This window comes from Plutella xylostella, chromosome 6, assembly GCF_932276165.1.
Source record: "Plutella xylostella chromosome 6, ilPluXylo3.1, whole genome shotgun sequence".
Lineage (NCBI taxonomy): Eukaryota > Metazoa > Arthropoda > Insecta > Lepidoptera > Plutellidae > Plutella > Plutella xylostella.
In genome coordinates this window covers 5,625,378-5,646,983 of record NC_063986.1, presented here as the reverse complement: position 1 = coordinate 5,646,983, position 21,606 = coordinate 5,625,378, and the positions used below count along the sequence as shown (strand labels likewise).

The 21,606-nt window shown below is 39.9% G+C and overlaps 1 protein-coding gene across 3 annotated transcripts; it reads left to right on the top strand.

The window, feature by feature from the left end:
- Positions 1 to 242: 242 nt before the first annotated feature.
- Positions 243 to 19,440, top strand: LOC105390473. Of its 3 annotated transcripts, none has more exons than XM_048621558.1 (12): positions 246 to 451; positions 2,487 to 2,780; positions 3,313 to 3,585; positions 3,903 to 4,100; positions 4,383 to 4,988; positions 5,378 to 6,034; positions 7,438 to 8,094; positions 10,424 to 12,404; positions 13,158 to 13,281; positions 17,407 to 17,585; positions 17,861 to 17,977; positions 18,358 to 19,440. In XM_048621558.1, exons 2-12 carry the CDS (start codon positions 2,607 to 2,609, stop codon positions 18,501 to 18,503), a joined length of 5,112 nt encoding a protein of 1,703 aa, XP_048477515.1. In that variant the 5' UTR covers positions 246 to 451; positions 2,487 to 2,606; the 3' UTR covers positions 18,504 to 19,440. The 3 variants fall into 3 exon arrangements, with proteins under 3 accessions (XP_048477517.1, XP_048477515.1, XP_048477516.1); XM_048621559.1 differs by lacking the exon at positions 246 to 451 and adding an exon at positions 560 to 736; XM_048621560.1 differs by lacking the exon at positions 7,438 to 8,094 and having other exon boundaries at positions 243 to 451.
- The last annotated feature ends 2,166 nt before the right edge of the window (positions 19,441 to 21,606 follow it).

Sequence of the window (21,606 nt, the reverse complement as noted above, 5' to 3'; positions counted from 1 at the left end):
ATTTATAGGCTTCTACTTCAAGTGCCTCCTTTCCTTTCTGGCTCCTCTCGTCCAAACTTGCGAGGCTGTTATTATTCTGATATTTATAACACAGTATAGAGCAAAGTATAGAGTATGACAGTGACAGTTGTTTTTCGTCATCATAATGTCATTGCTCAGATCAACTACAAGTGTCATTGTGTTTCCGAATCACGCATCTCATACTGCGCAATCGGTTCTATCTCAAGGTAAAATCAACTCAATGTTTATTCTGACAAAGTAAAAGATCGGAGTTCAAAATTATTTAATTCATTGAATATTGATGAACATCATAAACATGAATCATGAATGTTTATTTTTGTTTATCCGTCTCCACGAGTAGTTGAACAAAGATTTGGTTTTAAAAGGATTTCCCAAGTATAATCTTGGTTATAAATATTGCAAGATTACAACAGTGCTCTACCTATAAAAGGTAAGTGAGTTTTATTTTACATGAAGCAATTTCGCAACTGTTGTTAGAAATGTAGGTATAATTTAAGTTAGCATGTTATTTTTATCTTGAGTACCTAACTTAATTATGCATATACCTATATGCAATCTAATATTAAGTCAGTTAGCATGCTTCCCCAGAATTGGAAATCAGTTTGTATTCGTTTTGATTGGTTGTGTTGTGTGCTTATATGTATAAATTTGTGTGTAGGTATTTTTTATGAAGTTCACAACTTGTATTGCTAAATGCAAGTGTAGCTGTGCATTGGTGAGTGTGCACAATTTAAATGTTAATAGTTTGTAGGAAGCCATACATTATATTAAAAGCTATTTAGATTTTTTGATGTTTGATTATGGTTAAAGTGAGTCAGATGAAGTGTTACGGTCTTATTCATAAAAAAACCTTAAAGTAGGTTTACTGAGCTCAATAGTTACGGAACACATTAAGCCTATTTGAGGTTTCGTAAAAATCTCTATTCATAATAGTTCCGTAAACCTTCAATAACTATAGTGATGCTAATAGATTTCACAGACCAAACATTTTGACATTTACCCTATTAAGTTGCCGGTCCGACGAAACCATAAACAAAAATAGCGAAAACTTTCATTCATTTATCAATCTCTATTATCTATGTTAGCCACGGCGCGGCACTTAAAAAAGTTTACGTTGGCTTAAAGGCGCAGTGGCCAAGCCAAAACCCACAAAAAAAATAATTAAATTTTTACGTTACCATGGCAACTTATTTTCAGCAAATCAAATCAAATCAAACTCACAACAAAATTTCAAATCGTCAATAAAGTAGAACAGCTGTTGACCGGCCGCCATGTTTTTGTACAATAGGAGGTTTACGGAAGGTGTATAGTAGGGTCCAGTCAACTTTAGCATATCAAGGTTTTACGAATCAGTTGGAGAGTTCTTTAGCGCTATTGATCGTTTATGAATAGTTTTTTTGACATTTGCTTATAGCAGGCCTATAGGTCTCCCGTAACTTTTTATGAATAAGACCGTAAGTATACACTTTTATACAGGGTGTCCCAAAAGTCAACGTCATCCGTCATCCCTTAAAGGGCTGATAGGTCAGCTCATGAGAGGCCAGAATATCAAAATATGACCTTAGTAAAAACTCGATAATTTTCGAGATATTGACACTTTTATAAATTTGCTGAAAATCGACACCTTGGATCAGTCTTTTGCGTGCCGCCGGTACAAAAATCCATATTGTTAGAGTTTGTTTGGTGTTGCATCACCCTGTTTAGCCCTGCTATTGATCGCAGTCAAAAAAAATATCGTGTAATGCTGTATGTTTAAAAAAAACACGGTTTTCAAAGTCATAAAAGGTAATCGTATTTTTTTATAAACAACTTTGACTCTACATACTGTAAAAAAAATATACCACGCAAACCTGGCACCTTATTTAAAAAGATTGCTCATTTAATGCAGTTTTCAAAATGGTATGAAACGTTGCTATTGTTTTAATTAACAAAAAAGTTATTGCTATTTTAGCACAAAACGACCTTGATGTAAAATTGTTTGAAGGAAATTTATCTGACTGAATTTATTAAGGGTAAGTCGAAAATTATCGAGTTTTTACTAAGGTCATATTGTGATATTCTGGCCTCTCATGAGCTGACCTATCAGCCCTTTAAGGGATGACGTTGACTTTTGGGACACCCTGTATACTTACCTTGTCAAACTGTCAATATTTTAATGAATGAACAGGAGGTTTGTGAGTTTGGCAAGTAACAAAAGCCACTTATTATAACCCAGACTGGAAATAGAAAATACTACATAAATATTACTACCAAAATTCATTGAATTAAAGGTAGTTGAGTAGAAAATATGCATTCCAAAGTAAATTTGTACTTATTTTATTGTAAGTATTTGTATGTGTATTTTTATAATTTCTTATGAATGAGCTTCATCATACAGTATGCATAAATATACTTAAGCAAAATACATGTACACAAACACCCAGTAAATGCCTGATTACTGTATTTCATTATTTGTTTTGTTTCAGGTACCAAAGCAATATCAATTCATTCATTGGCCTACATTATCAGCTGTTCAGATAACTAGTAACAAAAGTGATGAATACATAACTAGCCATCTATAACACTCACTATCATCAGTGTTTACGATGCTACCCACTAGTGTAGTGGTCACCTCCATAAAATGTTTATTATTATTAACAACTGCTACTGTGTATGGACAGGATATAAACTACTTGAGTACCTTTAAGGATTACTTAAATAGTCAAGTGAATCAGCCCTATGTGTACGAAGATGCATTGCTGTTAAACCAACAGGATTCGGTAAGAAATTTACTCTTTGTAGCTACTATCTATTTGAATATGTGTTCATACTTTCAAATGGTTACTGGGTTAAAGTTTATCAACATAGGATTAAAAGTTATCATTTTCTGTTAACACACTTAAATGTTTCTTAAAATATCAAGAATTTCGTATTTTAATTACTTTAACTTACACATATTGCTAGGTTTGTGGGTCTCGAAAGAATAAAAACTGAAGCCTTATAAGATCAATTTGTTTGTCTGTCAAGAGTTCAAGACCCTAATGTATCTTAGAAAGTCTTGCAGAAATCGAGTTGACCATGAAACCATTTATTAATGTACAATACTTTTAGGCTGCAAAAATAAACAAACTTCCATTATACGAGTATCTTAACATTGATAAATAACATAAAAAGCATCTAGGTATAGTCGTTTAGTTAGGTATGTACCTATATACGCCTATAACGCGGAGTCAAAATTCATCTGCCGGCATTCTGAAAAGACTAAAACTTACCTAATAATGAAAACCAATTAAAACGAATCAACCATTTCAGGGCGATAACGTCATAATAGAGGTAAACTTCAAAGTGAGTGAGAAAAGCAACCCCAAGTCGTTTAAGCTTCTGAAATGCACAGCGACCATCGCGAGCGACCAAGATGGCGGATTGAGTCTGCCGGAGGGCCACCACTGCCAAGAAGACCTGGCGGTGGCGCGGTACAACGTCACTGACAACGTGGATGGACAGGACCAGGCTGAGGAAGCCTCCACGGAGGTTATACATGAGATACTCGTGGAACTCGACAATGAGGTTCAGTCTGATACTGCTGTGAGTTTGTGCCGCAGTTTTCTTTCTTACAGTACTTTCGGATTTTCTTCCATTGTGTGGTAGGCTTCTCGTATCTTATCAATATGCATCTCAAATATGGCCACAATATTCTACCACCTCCGTCACTATGTTCTGTCACACCCGTCACAATATATTGTCACACCCGTCACATTATTTTGTCACTCCCGTCACAATATTTTGTCACACCCGTCACAATATTTCGTCACACCCGTCTCACACAATTTTCTGTCAGATTAACTGACCGATCAGCGCTGGTAACCAGCTGTCTGTATCCTCACCTACCGAGTGATTTGCAGGTGACGTCAGGCGAGCAGTTCGTGGCGGTGCCGCGGCAGTCGCCCGAAGCGCCCTGCATCGGGTGCTCCTCCATAGTGAACACCTCGGCCGCCGGGGTCACTGACCTGGCGCGGCTGGCCGTGGCTGATCTGAACCGCCACGTCACCAACGCCACCCACACCCTGGACCAAGTGCTGCGAGTCGAGAGGCAGGTTCAGGTTGGTCTATTAATTTTTTATATGAAGGGGTTTTCTAAATTGGTTATATTTGTTTTCTCTGGAAGTAAGTAAGTATACCTATTGGCAATGGTTTTTATTTGTTTATTGCACGCCTTTTTATGGAGTTAGATCGATTAGGTTTATGGTCGAGTCACGGATGACATAATTGTTCTGTTTGCTAGTCCAAAGAGAAAGGAGATTAATATGTAATGCCAAAAAACTGGGTCTCTTCAGTGGTGATTTCAAATCTACATTAAATTAACCAAAAGTCATCCATTGCAGGTAAATGGCGTCCGCTACATAATGACGCTTGCCGTCGATTATATCGACACCAATCAGGAGAGTGGGAGTAAAACTTGCAAAATCTCAATTTTAGAGAAACCATGGGTCAAACGCTTGGATGGGTCCAAATATAGAGCAGTGCTGTCTAATAACTGCACAGAAGAGTGGATCTATGACGTCAACAATGATAATAACAATGACGAGGATAATATAAAAGCCATTCACACGGTCGAAGCTCAGGCTGCACCATCCACCGAAAGAACCCTGACTGATGAAGAACTCAAACTACTTGAAGATCAAATTATCCCCAACACACAAGACAAACTTCAAGAAAATGTTCCTACAACTACTGAAACTCAAACATCTGCTACGGAGAAAGTCCAAAACGTATTTGAAGTAAATTCGTCCCCTGATCTTTACAACAAGGAAGAAACTGGCGAAAATAGAGAGCCAGTTTTAACCAAAGAAAAACAGGAAGTCATCGACGGATTGATGAATTTCTTTGATGATCGAGATGATTTAGTTAATTTGGAAAAAAATCTGTTGCGTCGACAAACTCTACAAAAACGAGATGTGGCGAATGAAAATATAAACTCGGTGGATAAGGTGAGTTTTTCTATAGACCGTGCTTGACTACTTTGTATTAATCGCTAATAGAAGTTGTTTTAAAGATATCAATGTTTTTACAGTTACTTGTATCTGAATCCGCGGACACGGAAAATATGCATTAATTAAAAAAAGCTATGAATGAATTTGTCATATTCGTCACAATATTCTGTCACACCCGTCACAATATTCCGTCACACCACACCTGTCACATTATTCTGTCACCAGTAATAATGTCACATCAGCCATATCAAATGTGATAAAGGGCTACTGTACCATATCTAGTTATAAAAATATATACTTACAAGCATTTTTATAAGTTGAAATGTCACACCGGTGGACTGAGCCAATGTTCCTTGCTTACCTAAAATGTTATTTGTTATCAACAGGTGCAAAGTCATCCCAAAATCAAATTCGTCGGCGCCCCCGCCACCGTAGACCCCAGTGATCCGAAATACCGTGTCATTGCCGAAAAATCTTTGAAGAAATACACCGCAGACACAGGGCTAGGCTCGGAGTACTCCGTGCTGTCCGTGGAGCGTGCGTCGACGCAGCTGGTGGCTGGCACGCTCACTAGAGTGGACTTCACCGCCGGCGCGCGCGACCAGCCCGTGCGCTGCCACTCTGTGCTGTACGAGCGCCCGTGGGAGAACTTCGAGCAACTCAACGTCACCTGTGACTTTCACAACCTAAAGAAACGGGAAATGCCGGGTGCTCCTCAAGCGTTGAATGTGAGCGACCCAAAATACCACGCTTTAGCCGTGGAGGCTCTGGCCAAGTACACGCTGGACAGCGGGGACCCGACCCCGTACCAGGTGGTGTCGGTGCTGAGCGGCACTAAGCAGGTGGTGGCGGGGTCATCGACCAGGCTGGTGTTCGCGGTGCGCGCCGCGCCGGCCGGGCCCGCGACCGCCACCTGCGAGGCCGTGGTGTGGGAACAACCGTGGAGGAAATTCAAGGAAATCAATGTCACCTGCAATTTGAAAAACCGACAGAAACGTGAAGCGCCAAATGATCAAGAGTCTGTTGAAAAACACCAAACCATAGTAAGTATTCAACGTTTGTGAATGTCTAATCAACTGACTTTTTAGCGACCACAATATTCTACCACCTCCGTCACTATGTTCCGTCACTCCCGTCACAATATTATGTCACTTCTGTCACAATATTTTGTCACTTCCGTCAGTATGTTGTGACAAATCCGTCGCAATATTAATTTTGTCATTATTTATTGTCACACTGGTCACAAAATTTTGTCACTTTCGACATTATGTTTTGTCACTCATTTTGTATTATTTTTATGTGATTATATTTCCAGTTTAAATGAGTACCCATCTTAATAATAATAATATTTATGAAAAAAAAAACATTTGTTAATGCAGTAGGTAATAAAAAATGCTCAAAGCTTAACGCTATATATAGAATAGATAAATTACTATTTTGAGCTAGGAAATAAAGTATTTCCTATGTTAAATTGTGTTAAAATGTATGTGTTAAGGTCATCGCACATATAACCGTAACGTAAAAGGGATCGCCCCTTTTTCTTCTTTCAACCAGTATAACGCGAGCGTGCGGTGACCATAATAACTTAAATGCGTTAGCTTTCTCTATATTAGGTAGTCACTGATTTATAGGAGCTTTTTGGTACCTGCATATTTGAACCGCTACCTACTGGAAATAATATTAATAAATGCCTATTTGACAACATTATTATACTTCTGTGCCTGTACTTTTTTGTAAAAACTAATATATTCGCAGCCATCTGTAGACAGTTATAGTAGGGCAGATGCAATAAAACTTTGTGATCAAGTCCGTCACAGGTTTTATTCACCTTTTTATCAGTAGCAAGTGGTCGAAATATGGCCACCAAATTTTGAATTTACGCTATTTAACGTAAGTTACAAACCTTAAGGGCCACACCACAAAAACTTAGACAGTATTTAACAGATGTTTATCGCTGTCAAACGCCTGATAAATCTGTCAAATTTCGTTTTAAACATTAGTTAAACATTTTTTAAAGTTTTTTGTGGTAGGTAAGTACCTAATAAGTACGTAATCGTATAAACTCGAGCCGTTCAGTATTCTTTCTATGATACTCCCCACTGTAATGCACGCTAATGGGAATCGTAACGTAATCGCCTCCCCTCGGGGCAATCTCGCAAACGCCGCGCTTACGGATAGCCGTCCCCGCGCTAATATCACTCCGTGTATCCTAGCTTATTCGTCCACGCTCCGCGTCCCTCCCGCGGCCTGCGTCGCCGACCGTACTAAGCGAGGCGTCCCCTAGCCGTAAGCTCGGCGTGACCTGTCCGTAGCCGAGTGGATGTGCTTACGTAAGGTTAACAGCGAGGTGTAAGCCGATCGGTTAACGAATCGATATGTATGCTGTGACCTTAAATAGTAAACGGCTGTATGTTGATTTTGAATAACCTTAAACTGTTAACAACAGGTGCGAAATCATCCCGAAATCAACTTCGTCGGCGCCCCCGCCACCGTAGACCCCAGTGATCCGAAATACCGAGTCATTGCGGAGAAATCTTTGAAGAAATACACAGCAGACACAGGGCTAGGCTCGGAGTACTCCGTGCTGTCCGTGGAGCGTGCGTCGACGCAGCTGGTGGCCGGCACGCTCACTAGAGTGGACTTCACCGCCGGCGCGCGCGACCAGCCCGTGCGCTGCCACTCCGTGCTGTACGAGCGCCCGTGGGAGAACTTCGAGCAACTCAACGTCACCTGTGACTTTCACAACCTAAAGAAACGGGGAATGCTGGGTGCTCCTGAAGCGTTGAATGTGAGCGACCCTAAATACCACGCTCTAGCCGTGGAGGCTCTGGCCAAGTACACGCTGGACAGCGGGGACCCGACCCCGTACCAGGTGGTGTCGGTGCTGAGCGGCTCTGAGCAGGTGGTGGCGGGGTCATCGACCAGGCTGGTGTTCGCGGTGCGCGCTGCGCCGACTGGGCCCGCGACCGCCACCTGCGAGGCCGTGGTGTGGGAACAACCGTGGAGGAAATTCAAGGAGATCAAAGTTACCTGCAATTTGGAAAACCGACAGAAACGTGAATCGCCAAGTGTTCAAGAGTCTGTTGAAAAACACCAAACCATAGTAAGTATTCAACGTTTGTGAATGTCTAATCAACTGATCTTTTATCGACCACAATATTGTAATATTTGTAAATAAAGAGTTAAATCATAATTTTCTACCACCTCCGTCACTATGTTCTGTCACACCCGTCACAATATTTTGTCACATCTGTCACAATATTTTGTCACTTCCGTCCTTAGACAAGTAATTGACATATCTCTGCTTCCGTCAGTATGTTGTGACAAATCCATCGCAATATTAATTTTATCATTTCTGTCATTATTTACTGTCACACCCGTCACAAAATTTTGTTACTTTCGACATTATGTTTTGTCACACATTTTGTATTATTTGGATGTGATATTTCCAGTTTAAATGAGAATAATAATATTTATTAAAAAAAAACTATTTATTAATGCAGTAGATAACAAAAAATGCTCAAATCTTAACGCTATAGGTGGAATAGATAAATTACGATTTTGAGCTAGGAAATAAAGTATTTCCTGTGTTAAAATGTATGTATGTTAAAATGTATGTATGTTATGGTCATCGCACATATGTATAACCGTAACGTAAAAGGTATCGCCCCTTTTTCTTCTTTCAACCAGTATAACGCGAGCGTGCGGTGACCATAATAACTTAAATGTGTTAGCTGTCTCTATATTAGGTAGTCACTGATTTATAGGAGCTTTTTGATGCCTGCATATTTGAACCGTTACATACCGGGAATAATATTAATAAATGCCTATTTTACAACATTATTATACTTCTGTACCTGCACTTTTTTGTAATAACTAATAACTATATTCGCAGCCATCTGTAGACAGTTAAGGCTCGATTACGCCGAGGCAACAACGTGCAACAGTGCCGTATGCTACATATTGTGGCATACGGCACCTTGTGGCATGCTACAAATAGAAAGCATTTGCGGCATATGTGGCATACGGCAGCCTATTTTACGCCGAGGCAACATCGTGCCTGGATAATTTCCAAAGCATCATGCTGTTTTAAGGAGTGACTGGTCTTCTAGTTCGATCGAGGGGATACATACACCATAGAATATGGCTGATCAAGTAACTTTAGCAGTAGCTTATTTAGCACTGCTAAGCCATGTAGCTATAGGAAGAACGGAGTCTCCTGGCACAGTTGTTTGTAATACTTAAAAGGAGGCTTCAGCAACTAGCATTTAAGCATATTTTTGGTTAACGTAAATAAACAATTTTGAATTTGAATTGAATTGAATACAACGGAAGAAAAAATGTTGGTGGAAAAGAAGATGACTTCAGAATGTCTCAGTCTCAGTCTTCAGACGATGGTGCCTTATTTAAAATTTTTACTATCCAATACTAATTTTAACTGAAAACTGTTTTGGCGCACGAAAAATGTCGCATGGAATCCATTGTACCCGGATACAAGTTACGACAGTCTGCCACATGACGCAAGGTGTTGTCGTGCCGCACGGTTCTTGCCACAATGTGCGACATTTTTGACTTTGTAGCATGCGGCCTTGTGGCATGCCTCAATGCCGCACAGTGTTGCCCCGGTGTAATATAGCCTTTATAGTAGGGCAGATGCAATAAAACTTTGCAAACTTTGTAATCAAGTCCGTCACAGGTTTTTTCACCTTTTTATCAGTAGCAAGTGGTCGAAATATGGCCACCATATTTTGAATTTACGCTATTTAACGTAAGTTACAAACCTTAAGGGCCACACCACAAAAACTGAGACAGTATTTAACAGATGCTTAGCGCTGTCAAACGCCTGATAAATCTGTCAAATTATCTTTATCTTTAAACATTTTTTTTAGTTTTTTGTGGTAGGTTCCTAATAAGTACAGTAAAGGTCCAAATCAAATAATAATACTAATAGTAATATTTTAACTTTCTTACAAGTTAAAGATCACAGCACACATATCAACTCGGAAAAAGATCGTGATCGTATAAACTCGAGCCGTTCAGTATTCTTTCTATGATACTCCCCACTGTAATGCACGCTAATGGGAATCGTAACGTAATCGCCTTCCCTCGGGGCAAGCTCGCAAACGCCGCGCTTACGGATAGCCGTCCCCGCGCTAATATCACTCCGTGTATCCTAGCTTGCTCGTCCACGCTCCGCGCCCCTCCCGCGGCCTGCGTCGCCGACCGTATTATACTAAGCGAGGCGACCCCTAGCCGTAAGCTCGGCGTGACCTGTCCGTAGTCGAGTGGATGTGCTTACGTAAGGTTAACAGCGAGGTGTAAGCCGATACGGTGACGATCCGTTTACGAATCGGTGTGTGTACTGTGAACTTAAATAGTAAACGGCTACGGCTGTATGTTGATTTTGAATAACCTTAAACTGTTACCAACAGGTGCGAAGTCATCCCGAAATTAACTTCGTCGGCGCCCCCGCCACCGTAGATGCCAGTGATCCGAAATACCGAGTCATTGCCGAGAAATCTTTGAAGAAATACACCGCAGACACAGGGCTAGGCTCGGAGTATTCTGTGTTGTCCGTGGAGCACGCGACGACGCAGCTGGTGGCCGGCACGCTCACTACAGTGGACTTCACCGCCGGCGCGCGCGACCAGCCCGTGCGCTGCCACTCCGTGCTGTACGAGCGCCCGTGGGAGAACTTCGAGCAACTCAACGTCACCTGTGACTTTCACAACCTAAAGAAACGGGGAATGCCGGGTGCTCCTGAAGCGTTGAATGTGAGCGACCCAAAATACCACGCTCTAGCCGTGGAGGCTCTGGGCAAGTACACGATGGACAGCGGGGACACGACCCCGTACCAGGTGGTGTCGGTGCTGAGCGGCACTAAGCAGGTGGTGGCGGGGTCATCGACCAGGCTGGTGTTCGCGGTGCGCGCCGCGCCGACTGGGCCCGCGACCGCCACCTGCGAGGCCGTGGTGTGGGAACAACCGTGGAGGAAATTCAAAGAAATCAATGTCACCTGCAATTTGAATAACCGACAGAAACGTGAAACTCCAAACGCTCTTCCTGCTGACGAACAAATTCTGGTTCAAGAGGCTATTGAAAGATACCAGCAACTATCTAACACCAAATACGCATATCGTGTCATGAAAGTTCTCAATGTTACCAGGCAATCTCCAGAAGGTCTCATCACAAAAATGGAGTTTGAGGTTTCACCGACCAAGTGCAAAGTGACTGATGATATAGCTACTATACGTGCCTGTGAATTACGACACACACATGCCAAGTTGCTTTGCCTCACTACAGTCCATCAGAACTCCCCGACGGACCAGAAAACCTTCGATATCATATGTGAGGAAAAGCAAAAGAAGCACAAACATCCTATCGACAACGACGAAAATGTTCAGCAGCTGATACAGGAAGCTATAGACAAGTTGGAATCAAACCAACTACATACAAACAAGCAGCGTTTATTACAAATCCACAAACATTATACTAACGTGACGTCTACCAAAGTGACCACGATTGATTTCGACCTCGCCTACACGTCGTGTCTGAAGTACGAAATCATTGAGGATGTAGAGAACTGCAAGTTTATTGATAGCATTCCGCCGCGCCACTGCGTCGCTAGCGTATACGAGCGGCACTGGATGACCAACGGCAAATACATCGATGTCAATTGCGACAACGACGAGCAAGCCGTTGCTGGGGAAACTATAGATTCTAACGTAACCATGGCCTTGGCAAATGAAGCATTGAAGCACGTGGAAGCAAAATATCCTCATCCAAATAAACAGATAGTGGTGAAGATTATATCGGCGGAGAGGCAGGTGGTGGCGGGCGTGCACTGGCGGCTGAAGATGGAAGTGGGTCTTTCGACGTGCCCGGCGCTGACCCCGCGCGCCAACTGCCGCCGCGACTCCGATGCGCCAACAAAATTCTGTCGCGCCAACATCTGGGTGCAACCCTCAGGGGACCACCCGCCCATATACCGCGTCTCCTGCGAAGACCAAGACGAAGCCACCACGGAAATGTACGAGAAACTGCAGGCACAGAAACTCTTTGCAGACTTTGTAGGCACTTACAGACCTACCTATGCGTTAGACCGGATTGAACTTGGAAGACGATTTGAAATCTTCAGAGAAAACGTGAAGAAGATGCACGAATTGAACACACACGAGCGTGGCACGGCCACGTATGGCGTGACTCGCTTCGCGGATTTGACTCGGGAGGAGTTTACTAAGAGACATCTGGGGCTGAAGCCGGAGCTCAAGGACCACAACCAGATCCCCCGCGCGATGGCGTCGATACCACAAGTGGAGCTGCCTGCTGGGTTCGACTGGAGGGAGAAGGGCGCTGTGACGGAGGTGAAGAACCAGGGAGCTTGTGGCAGTTGCTGGGCGTTCAGCGTTACTGGTAAGAATCATGTTTACGTATTCTATTCTATTCTCTGTGGGGGTGTAAGTACCTGCATCTGGCTCTCTCGAATGGAACCGTTGTGCATATCCCCAAGGTTTAAACTGCCTTCCTAAGCTTGGACCATTTCCCACCACGCTGGTCCACTGCGGGTTGGTGGGTTCACATATCTAGATGTGCTAGATTTAGATATGCAGGTTTCCTCACGATGTTTTCCTTCACCGTAAGAGCGATGGTATACATTGTACTTAAGTTAAAAGAACTCATCGGTACATATCAGCGCCGGGATTCGAACCCGCATCTCTGGCGTGAGAAGCGGGCGCTTACCCGACTGAGCTACCACCGCTCCATGTTTACGTATTTTACATTTAGTTTAAAGGAGAGGTAATTGGTAATTGCTGAACTGAAGAACTTTTGCTTTGACCCACACTTTGTTATGATCAAGCTCTTTTTGGACCGAATAGCAATAACCATCTTACATACAAAGGGCCGCAATCGTCGGCCTTCGTCTTCCACTCACTTCACGTACCAAACCGGAAGTAGAACACCCTAATTTTATTTCATTAATCATTTAAATTTTGGAAGTGTCAATCAAGTTAACCTTATCCTTCCACCCAAAGGTTGTCTGGAAGAAATCGCTTTAAGCGATAAGACCGCCATTTGTACATATTAGATTAAGTTTTGTATTTTTGTCCATATTTTTGTGTGCAAATAAAGAATATCTTATCTTATCTTAACTGTGTCCTAATCCAGGCAACGTCGAGGGTCAATACCAGCTGAAGACGGGCAAGCTGTTGTCTCTCTCGGAGCAAGAGCTTGTAGACTGTGACAAGCTGGACAACGGCTGCAACGGGGGGCTCCCGGACAACGCTTACAGGTAGATGATAATAATAATATAATAAACTACATAGCTGTTCCGGCGAGTGTCGCTCCGCCTTAATAAGTTTCCCGTGGAAATACCGGGATAAAAAGTCAGCTAACTCCATACTAAATTTCGTCAAAATTGGTTCAGCCGTTTTGACGTGAAGAAGTAACAAACATACACACATACTCACAAACTTACGTATTTATAATATTAATAATAGGATTTATTCAGAAAATACTAAAATTGGTACCTATTGGTTAATGGTAACAATAAGTAATAGGTCAACTGTTAAGGGTCTGCAATAGGGAATCGAGGGTTGGCATTGTCATAGAATTATGTAGTAAATGATGCTCTACAGCCTTGAAAAAAATCACACAGGTAGTTGAAGAGTCTAGCTAGGTGCTGAATCATTCGAATTTAAGTAAATGATTATGGATAACTGTAAATTAATTTCAGAATATCAAGAAAAACCAGTCAATCACACTCCCGTATTGTAACAACTGTGTCGTAATTATAAAGAATTTTCATATGATTTTTATCATATTATAAAGTTAAAGGCTTGGACTAGGCGCTAAATACCTTGTTTTTTAATAAACACACACTTATTTTGTGTAAATTAATCCCAAACTTGAGCAATTTTTTTCCCTCAAATCTTCATACAAATATCTATGGCGGCTTTCTGTGTTATAAAATCATAAACACAAGTGACGTTTGACTCAGTTGGCCGCTGGCCTCCAAAGAAGGGTCACGTCGGTTTAGGCAGCACTGACAGCTCGCGATCTTATCGTGTACAGATACAAAATCACTGCACATTGGTTGTCATTGCACTTTTTCAACTTTTATGACACCAACATAATTTGATTTGAAATTGAGGAAGCATAATTCTTCCAGTATATTCAATACATTAAATTAAATTAGATATTGTGCAATATTCTCGTGATATTACAGTCTCGTAAAGGTCTGATGAGGAGCAGGAATATAGCGAATGGATCTAAGTGATGACAATACGCACGAACATTAGGTTAGGGATCAAAAATACAGTCTCTTGGTGCTGGTTGAGGTATGGTCTCGTGAGGATCTGATGAGGGCAGTAACACGGTGGTGGCTCAATTTTATTTCAAAGATGTTAATAGCTAAAAGCATCGAGTTTGGGCTATTAAGTATGTTTTTCAGAGAGAGAGAAAGAGATTTTGTTTTTCCTCTGGATGTGTTAGGTTTACTGGGTTTACTAAGTTCATTCTGTTAATGGCATCAAGTTGTTATGTGTTCATAAGTAATAATTATTTATTAACAAAATGCTGTTGATTCTCCACGAAAATGTAAAAATAAAAATAAAATAAATAAAAATAAATTCGTAACGTAAAATTGTCAATGACGAAATTTCTTCTATAGACAGTAGCCACAAAAAAAACAAACGATAGATGGCGTGATTTGAAGATAAAGATACATTTTTTCGACACATAGACAGCAACAACAAAAAAAATACAGATTTATTTACACATACTTATACAAAACAACAAAGAAAAAAAAAGGATACACATCAAAATAACTGGAAAAAATATAAGCCCCAATTTACTTGTGTGGGACAGGGAGTACCATAATATTTTTTTTGGGGTACTCCCCATCTATGCGAAATATAAGCTTGATATCTTTACCCGTTTCTGAGAAAAAGGGCGGTGACAGACAGTCAGTCAGACAGACGGACAACAAAGAGATCCTATAACGGTTGCTTTTTTTCTTTTGACGTTCGAAACCCTAAAATTAAGTAAAAATATTATGCTGCCAAAAAATGTACTTACAGGTATTGAAAAAGCGGTATATAAACAAATTATACCAGCAGAGGGTTCACCATTTAGCTGAATGTTACTTAGAAAACGGCCTTGAGTGGCGGTCAAGTTGGTCCCCGCCTGCGATACTTTCCATTAACATTGGGACTCGTTTTCATGTTTTTAGCGTACAGTCAGGTTTTTTGTTTTTTATAATTGTATTTTTTTATTTGTAACTTTTTAGTTGTTTTTATTCTATGAAATTTTACGTCGGTAGGTAGTTCATGATCATTTTTCATTTCAATAATTTTGGTGTTGTTATTTAAATACCTTCAATATGCATATTTTTGTAATGTGAAAATCAAGTCCTTTCATTTGATACCTTACACGGCAAAGTTGAATTATTATTTTTTCGATCATCACGTTATGCCCTCAAGAGGGCGCTATGTACCTACATTTTAATGGAACGTCACATAGCCTATAGCCATCGCGCCATCAATACGCTTCTAACAATACCTCATACATCAAAATCTATCAATCCGTTTAGGCTACAGGAGGGAACAAAGAAACAGACAAACATACATATATACATACATACAATCAAAAAACATTACCCTCCTCCTTCGGCAGTCGGGTAAAAAGGAGTAAGACAGGGGGTCATTCTGAACTTTTGCTCTACGAGTTTTGGAAATTAACAAAAAAAAACCTTTTTCATAGAAACTTTGTTGGACATGTGACTTTTTACCATGGAAAACGAATATTTTTTTTCGCGAATTTGCAAATCTCGTAGAACAAAAGTTGTTCAGAATGACCCCTTGAGTCATCCCCTTTTGGCTTAGTATAGCCCTTTTGCGACACTATGTATTTACTTTGCTTTGTCGTCGGGGTTCAGTTGGCTGGAGGATGCCCGAAACTTATTATCTACACTTTAATACTTTTAGTTACCTTTCTACAAGTAAATACCACATTTGTTTGAGAAAGCTAATCGGGTTCCGAGTATAGAGTAAAGTGGCACCCCTATTAATTTCTACTCTTTCCTGGTGCCTACCAGTGTAAGTAAGAATTATACTTACTTACCCTAAAATCACCCAAAATGTACTTGAACATAATTGTCAATAAAGTTGGCGAGTTAAAGTTTATCGATCCACTGTGCAAACTTACATGTGTGCGTGTCACTGCGTGTGCTGTGTGAAGAGCATTGAAAACCCAAATTTGGCGCGGCACGTCACCCTGTACGGGCCCTTAATGCTAAAAATAAGATAGGTAGATAAAAATGCTGATCTAAACTAGGAAATAACAGAGCATTTTCGTTTATTACAGGTGGAAAATCACTAAATTAAATAGTTTTAGTGACTGATGCATGTGTACAGTCTGAGCCAAAACAACCTGACCCCGAGGTCAGTTACGTGAGAGGGATGAGGTTTCTTTGCCTCAGACTGTACATATTACTGTTTTAGTGCGAATAATAGGCAATTCCAAACATTTCGTTTTACACTCAAAATTTAATACGAAGCTAAATGGTCCATGTTGTTTTCAATTATTTTTATCAGCGTGACTAACAAACAACTACCTACTAAGCAATCAGTGGTAGGTAAAGGTAGAATCGTACACGTGACTTAATTATTATGATTGAACCATGTCCGCTTGCCTATACTTTACATAGTGACGTGGATAATTAAACTATCCACCAATAGCTGAGCGGGTAGGCTAATAACTTACTTAGTTCATATTTTTCCAGAAATTTCATTATACATTGCATTATTATTGTGCAAAATGTAACCGCTTTCGCTAGTATTATTACTCATCTTAATAGGTTGCCTAATTGGAATTAAAGTAGCATACTTCATATCCGCCTTCTATAGCCTAATCGCACCTTTGTGTATTATAGTGAATGCATGCAAGGTCAACTTTATAAGGATAAAAACTGCGAGAAATGTCTTGGCAAAGCTGGCCGCATATTCCGTGCATAATTTATTTAATTCGACCACTATAAAATTATAAACAAGAATCAATTTACAAGGTTATTTTTAAATTAAAATGACCGTCCTAAGAATTTGTTTACCTAAAATTATATGAACTGAACTGACAACAACAAAAACTAATGAGGCACAAATCGCTGGACATGGATAAAAATATTAACCTTCCATTTTTTGAGTCCTTTTTCATTTTCTGATTGTCTCTTTTTGACGCTTTGGACCAAGGAACATTATACTTAGCCATTCTGACTCTAAACAGCAAGATGATTGCATTTATGTGAATTTTAACCCGATTTTTGTGTGTTATTTATGTAACGATTTCTTCTGGGCTTCTATGTGCATGTTTTAATCCGTAACAATCACACATTAAAGACAGTTTTACTTTTTCTTTCCAGGGCCATAGAGCAACTGGGCGGGCTAGAAGTAGAGTCTGACTACCCATACGACGGCGCGGATGACAAATGTTCGTTCAACAAGACGCTGTCCCGGGTTCAGATCAGCGGCGCCGTCAACATATCTTCAGACGAGACGGATATGGCCAAGTGGCTCGTGCAGCATGGGCCTATATCTATTGGTACGTTATTGATAGTTCTAAAGCAATTTAACAGAAATATAAGTGTAATAAGCGTCAACTAAAATTTTCACTTATTGCAGTTATGTTTTACGGCAGTTGTAGATTTAGATCTGGGTTTCCTCAGCTTAAAATTTATGTTTTTTTCTGGAAGTAATGTAATACATTATTAGCGTCTCCCCATAAATTAATGAATTGCTTATTTATAAATTCCGTTAGTTACAGGTAGTCAGTTCTCAAATAAGACAACTTTTTAAACCTTTTATCCTTACCGGCAGGTATAAACGCGAACGCGATGCAGTTCTACGTGGGAGGAGTCTCTCACCCGTGGAAGATGCTGTGCAACCCCAAGAACATCGACCACGGCGTGCTCATCGTGGGATACGGGGTCAAACGTGAGTAATGACACTAATGACCTGCAACGAGAGGTCGTTTAGGAATGAAAAGTCATGACAGAAAGATGGAGAAGGTTGTGTGTGCCGTTGCCGCTACACGGGTTCGTTATCGACGTATGTAAACGTCACTATATCGCGATTCGCAATAAATACAGCACTGTGATTGGTGGAACGCACATAAAAAGTATGTGTCCACGTCAATAACGAACCCGATTAGCGGATGCAGTGAGTTCATCGTTTTTAATTTATAAAATTCTTAAAAAGTGTACAATACGCTATACTATAATACAATATACCTATTCTTCCTCCAAAACCCCGTTTTTAAGACACGTGATACCTATAGAATAATATCGAACTAACCCATTACATTTCGCCCCCAGAATACCCGCTATTCAAGCGAACCATGCCGTATTGGATCGTCAAAAACTCTTGGGGGCCGCTGTGGGGCGAGCAGGGCTACTACCGCGTGTACCGCGGCGACGGCACCTGCGGCGTCAACCAGATGGCCAGCAGCGCGCTCATATAGACACGTTGTCTATGATTTTATATCACCTACGCCTAGGTCTCAGAAGGGCTAGTACGGTGCGCATTTAAGACGTGACAAAAGTTCTCCGTCACGCTCGCTCTTGAGGCTGCTCGATGTGAGTGAGTGTGATGCATAACTTATGTCACGTCTTAAATGCGCCCCGTGCTACTAGCCCAGGATAATCTTGCACTATTTTTTTTCCAAAATTCATAGAAGAAAAGTTTTTTTTGTCAGTTCAGAATGACCCCACTTTTCAAACATCGTGTATGGGGTAATCGCGGCATACTATTTTAGTCGCAGAATCATAACTTATGAGTTCAAATGGCTCTGCGTGCATATGAGATATAAAAATGTGCAATGTGTTTCAGCTTAGGCAAGCACACAAGTAACAAGCGTAATCTGCGTAATATGCAGCATCTATCGGATTTGATAGAGACTTAAATCAACGAAATATTTAATTATTATAAGATTTATGTTACTATGGTGTCAGTGATAAATTGAAAACCCTCTACTTACATAGTATCATAGTCTGATATATTTCTATGTTTTTATTATCCATACTAACCTACTTAATGTCCATAAAAAGTGGGTCTAAACCAAAGTGTCTCCCATGTAAAATAATTGTTAAAATGCGGATATTTTATATCCTTTTTTTACATATTTCATTCTCAATTATTGTAGTCATAAAAAATAGTCAAAGTTATTTGGGATACTCTATGATCATGACATGAATATTAAATATTTATTCTTTCCTATCGCTAATACTCTCATGCGTTCTCGAATATTTTCATTATTGTCCGGTAGTAGGAAATATTAAAATTGTACTTACGTATTGTAAGTAAACACGTAGATGTTTAACTACTGAAATTGCTAGTTTATAAGCATGACGTGTACCTTTTTAAGCTTTAAAATAAAAAAATATTTTATTTCCTAATAACTTTATTTTTGTTTATACTGCCCCTGGAACCTAGGCGCTAATAATATTATAAGTAAGGAAATATTGGAATAACCAGTCACAGCCTCCAGTTACAGTTAGATTCATAAGCTTTGCCTTTTGCACAAATAACAAATCGTCAATGGAAATAATAAAAGTCGGATTGAGAGTTTGAAAAAAAAAAAAAGAAAAACACGCACTCACGCCTTGTACTAATGTACTCCCTTGCGGGGTAGGCAGAGGTGCATTGCTGCACCCACTTTTCGCCAGAGTGTTATGTTAGTCCCAATGTAATAGGGGGGGCGGGCCTATTGCCATTTTACGGGCACACCCAAGACCCGAGAACAAATATCTGTGTTTAAACAAATATCTGCCCCAGCCGGGAATCGAACCCGGGACCATCGGCTCAGTAGTCAGGGTCACTAACCACTACGCCATTCGGTCGTCAAGTCGTGAGAGTTTGACAAGAAACAAAAGTGTAGTTTAGCTATAGTAGTTTGCAATAGAATCCAACAATCATGTAAACAAACCAAATTGTCACGATTACTCCGTAATCACATACATTTGACGATCAATTATGAACATAGTCTGATTTCAACGAACGCACCATTGTTTTCACATTATCTTCAACACGATTTAACTTGTATTTATAAGTTAAAGAAGAATGGCGAAACCTGACCCGCTTTGCATAAGTTAGCAGCCACTCACCAAACCTATTTTAAGTTATTGATAAAAATGTCTATTATCAGGAAAAAATATTTTAAAAAATCTAAACCATGGGGTTCTTGAGATATTAGGGTTCAAAAGTAAATCAATTAAATATATTTTTTTCGTTAAATAAGATTTTGCTGAATGGTACACGTACAAATAAGTTTTATAATCTAAATCATGGGATTCCCAATTCATAGCGCATCACAAAATGTATTACATGATTTTATTTATGCAAATAATATCATAATTATTTTTGCACATTTCACACTGAGAAACCTATTTTTATAAAGAGACCAATTTCAAAAATTATTTCATTCTATTCAAGTTCCTGTTATCCCGAAGTAACATAAAATACTTTTTAGCCAGGAATTCCCACGGAAACACTTTTAAAATAAATTTTTAGCTCGAGGGTAACATCTAGTACAGTAGAAAGACTTGATCTTTCAGCACCTATATCTTCGTTCTCCCATGTCTCATAATAATAAAATTAATACCAGTATATGCTGTAGTCACGGACTACACATCAGTGTATGTTTCATCAATGGCCGCTCTGGGTCATGGCGCCATAGAGAAATGGCCATTCTCCTTTGTTAAAACATTTTCAACGTAAAAATTTCGAAGTATTTGACAAGCTGTCATCTTAGTTTTTTACTCATCGAACTCTATAAGTCATTGAAAAGTTAGTGTTGTTCGTAATCTGAAATTATCTTTTATTTTTAATTTAATAAATTATTTTAATTTAATATTATTTGAATACAATAATATTTTTTTTTCAAGAGCTTAATATAATTAACCAAAACGAAATAAGGAAGAGGAAGAAATGAAAAAGCTAGATGGCATTTTAGACACGGCAAGCTATGACACAGTGGTTCCATTTATAATTACGGTACCGGCGACACTTCTGATAGTGATGATGACGAAGACGAAGATTTAAATTTGTTTTACACTTTTTTTAATATATAATCAGTTTTATTTTATAGTCTATGGCTTATATATTTAATCTAATTAGAACACTATGACATCACTATGGGCATAAACAATACGCTGTCAATGTCAGTCCGCCATATTTGTTTACATGATTGTTGGATTCTATTGCAAACGACTATACATATGTCACATATCTGCCGAAGAACCGATAACCGTTGGGGTAGACGGGTTCTCGAGTGTAGACCACGAACAGGCAAACGCAGCGTGGGACGCCCGCTGGACTGACGATCTTAGGCGGGTAGCCGGTAGTGGTTGGATGAGGAAGGCCGAGGACCGAGTGTTGTGGCGCTCCTTGCGAGAGGCCTATGTCCAGCAGTGGATGATTATTGGCTGATGATGATGATGATATCAACAATAAAATTCGTGTCGCACTTCCACATTTGTGTCGTTCGTAACGCTTTAAAATTGAAGTACAAGTGCCGCATATTTAGGATGAGGTTAAATAATAATAATGGTGTATTAAATCAGTAC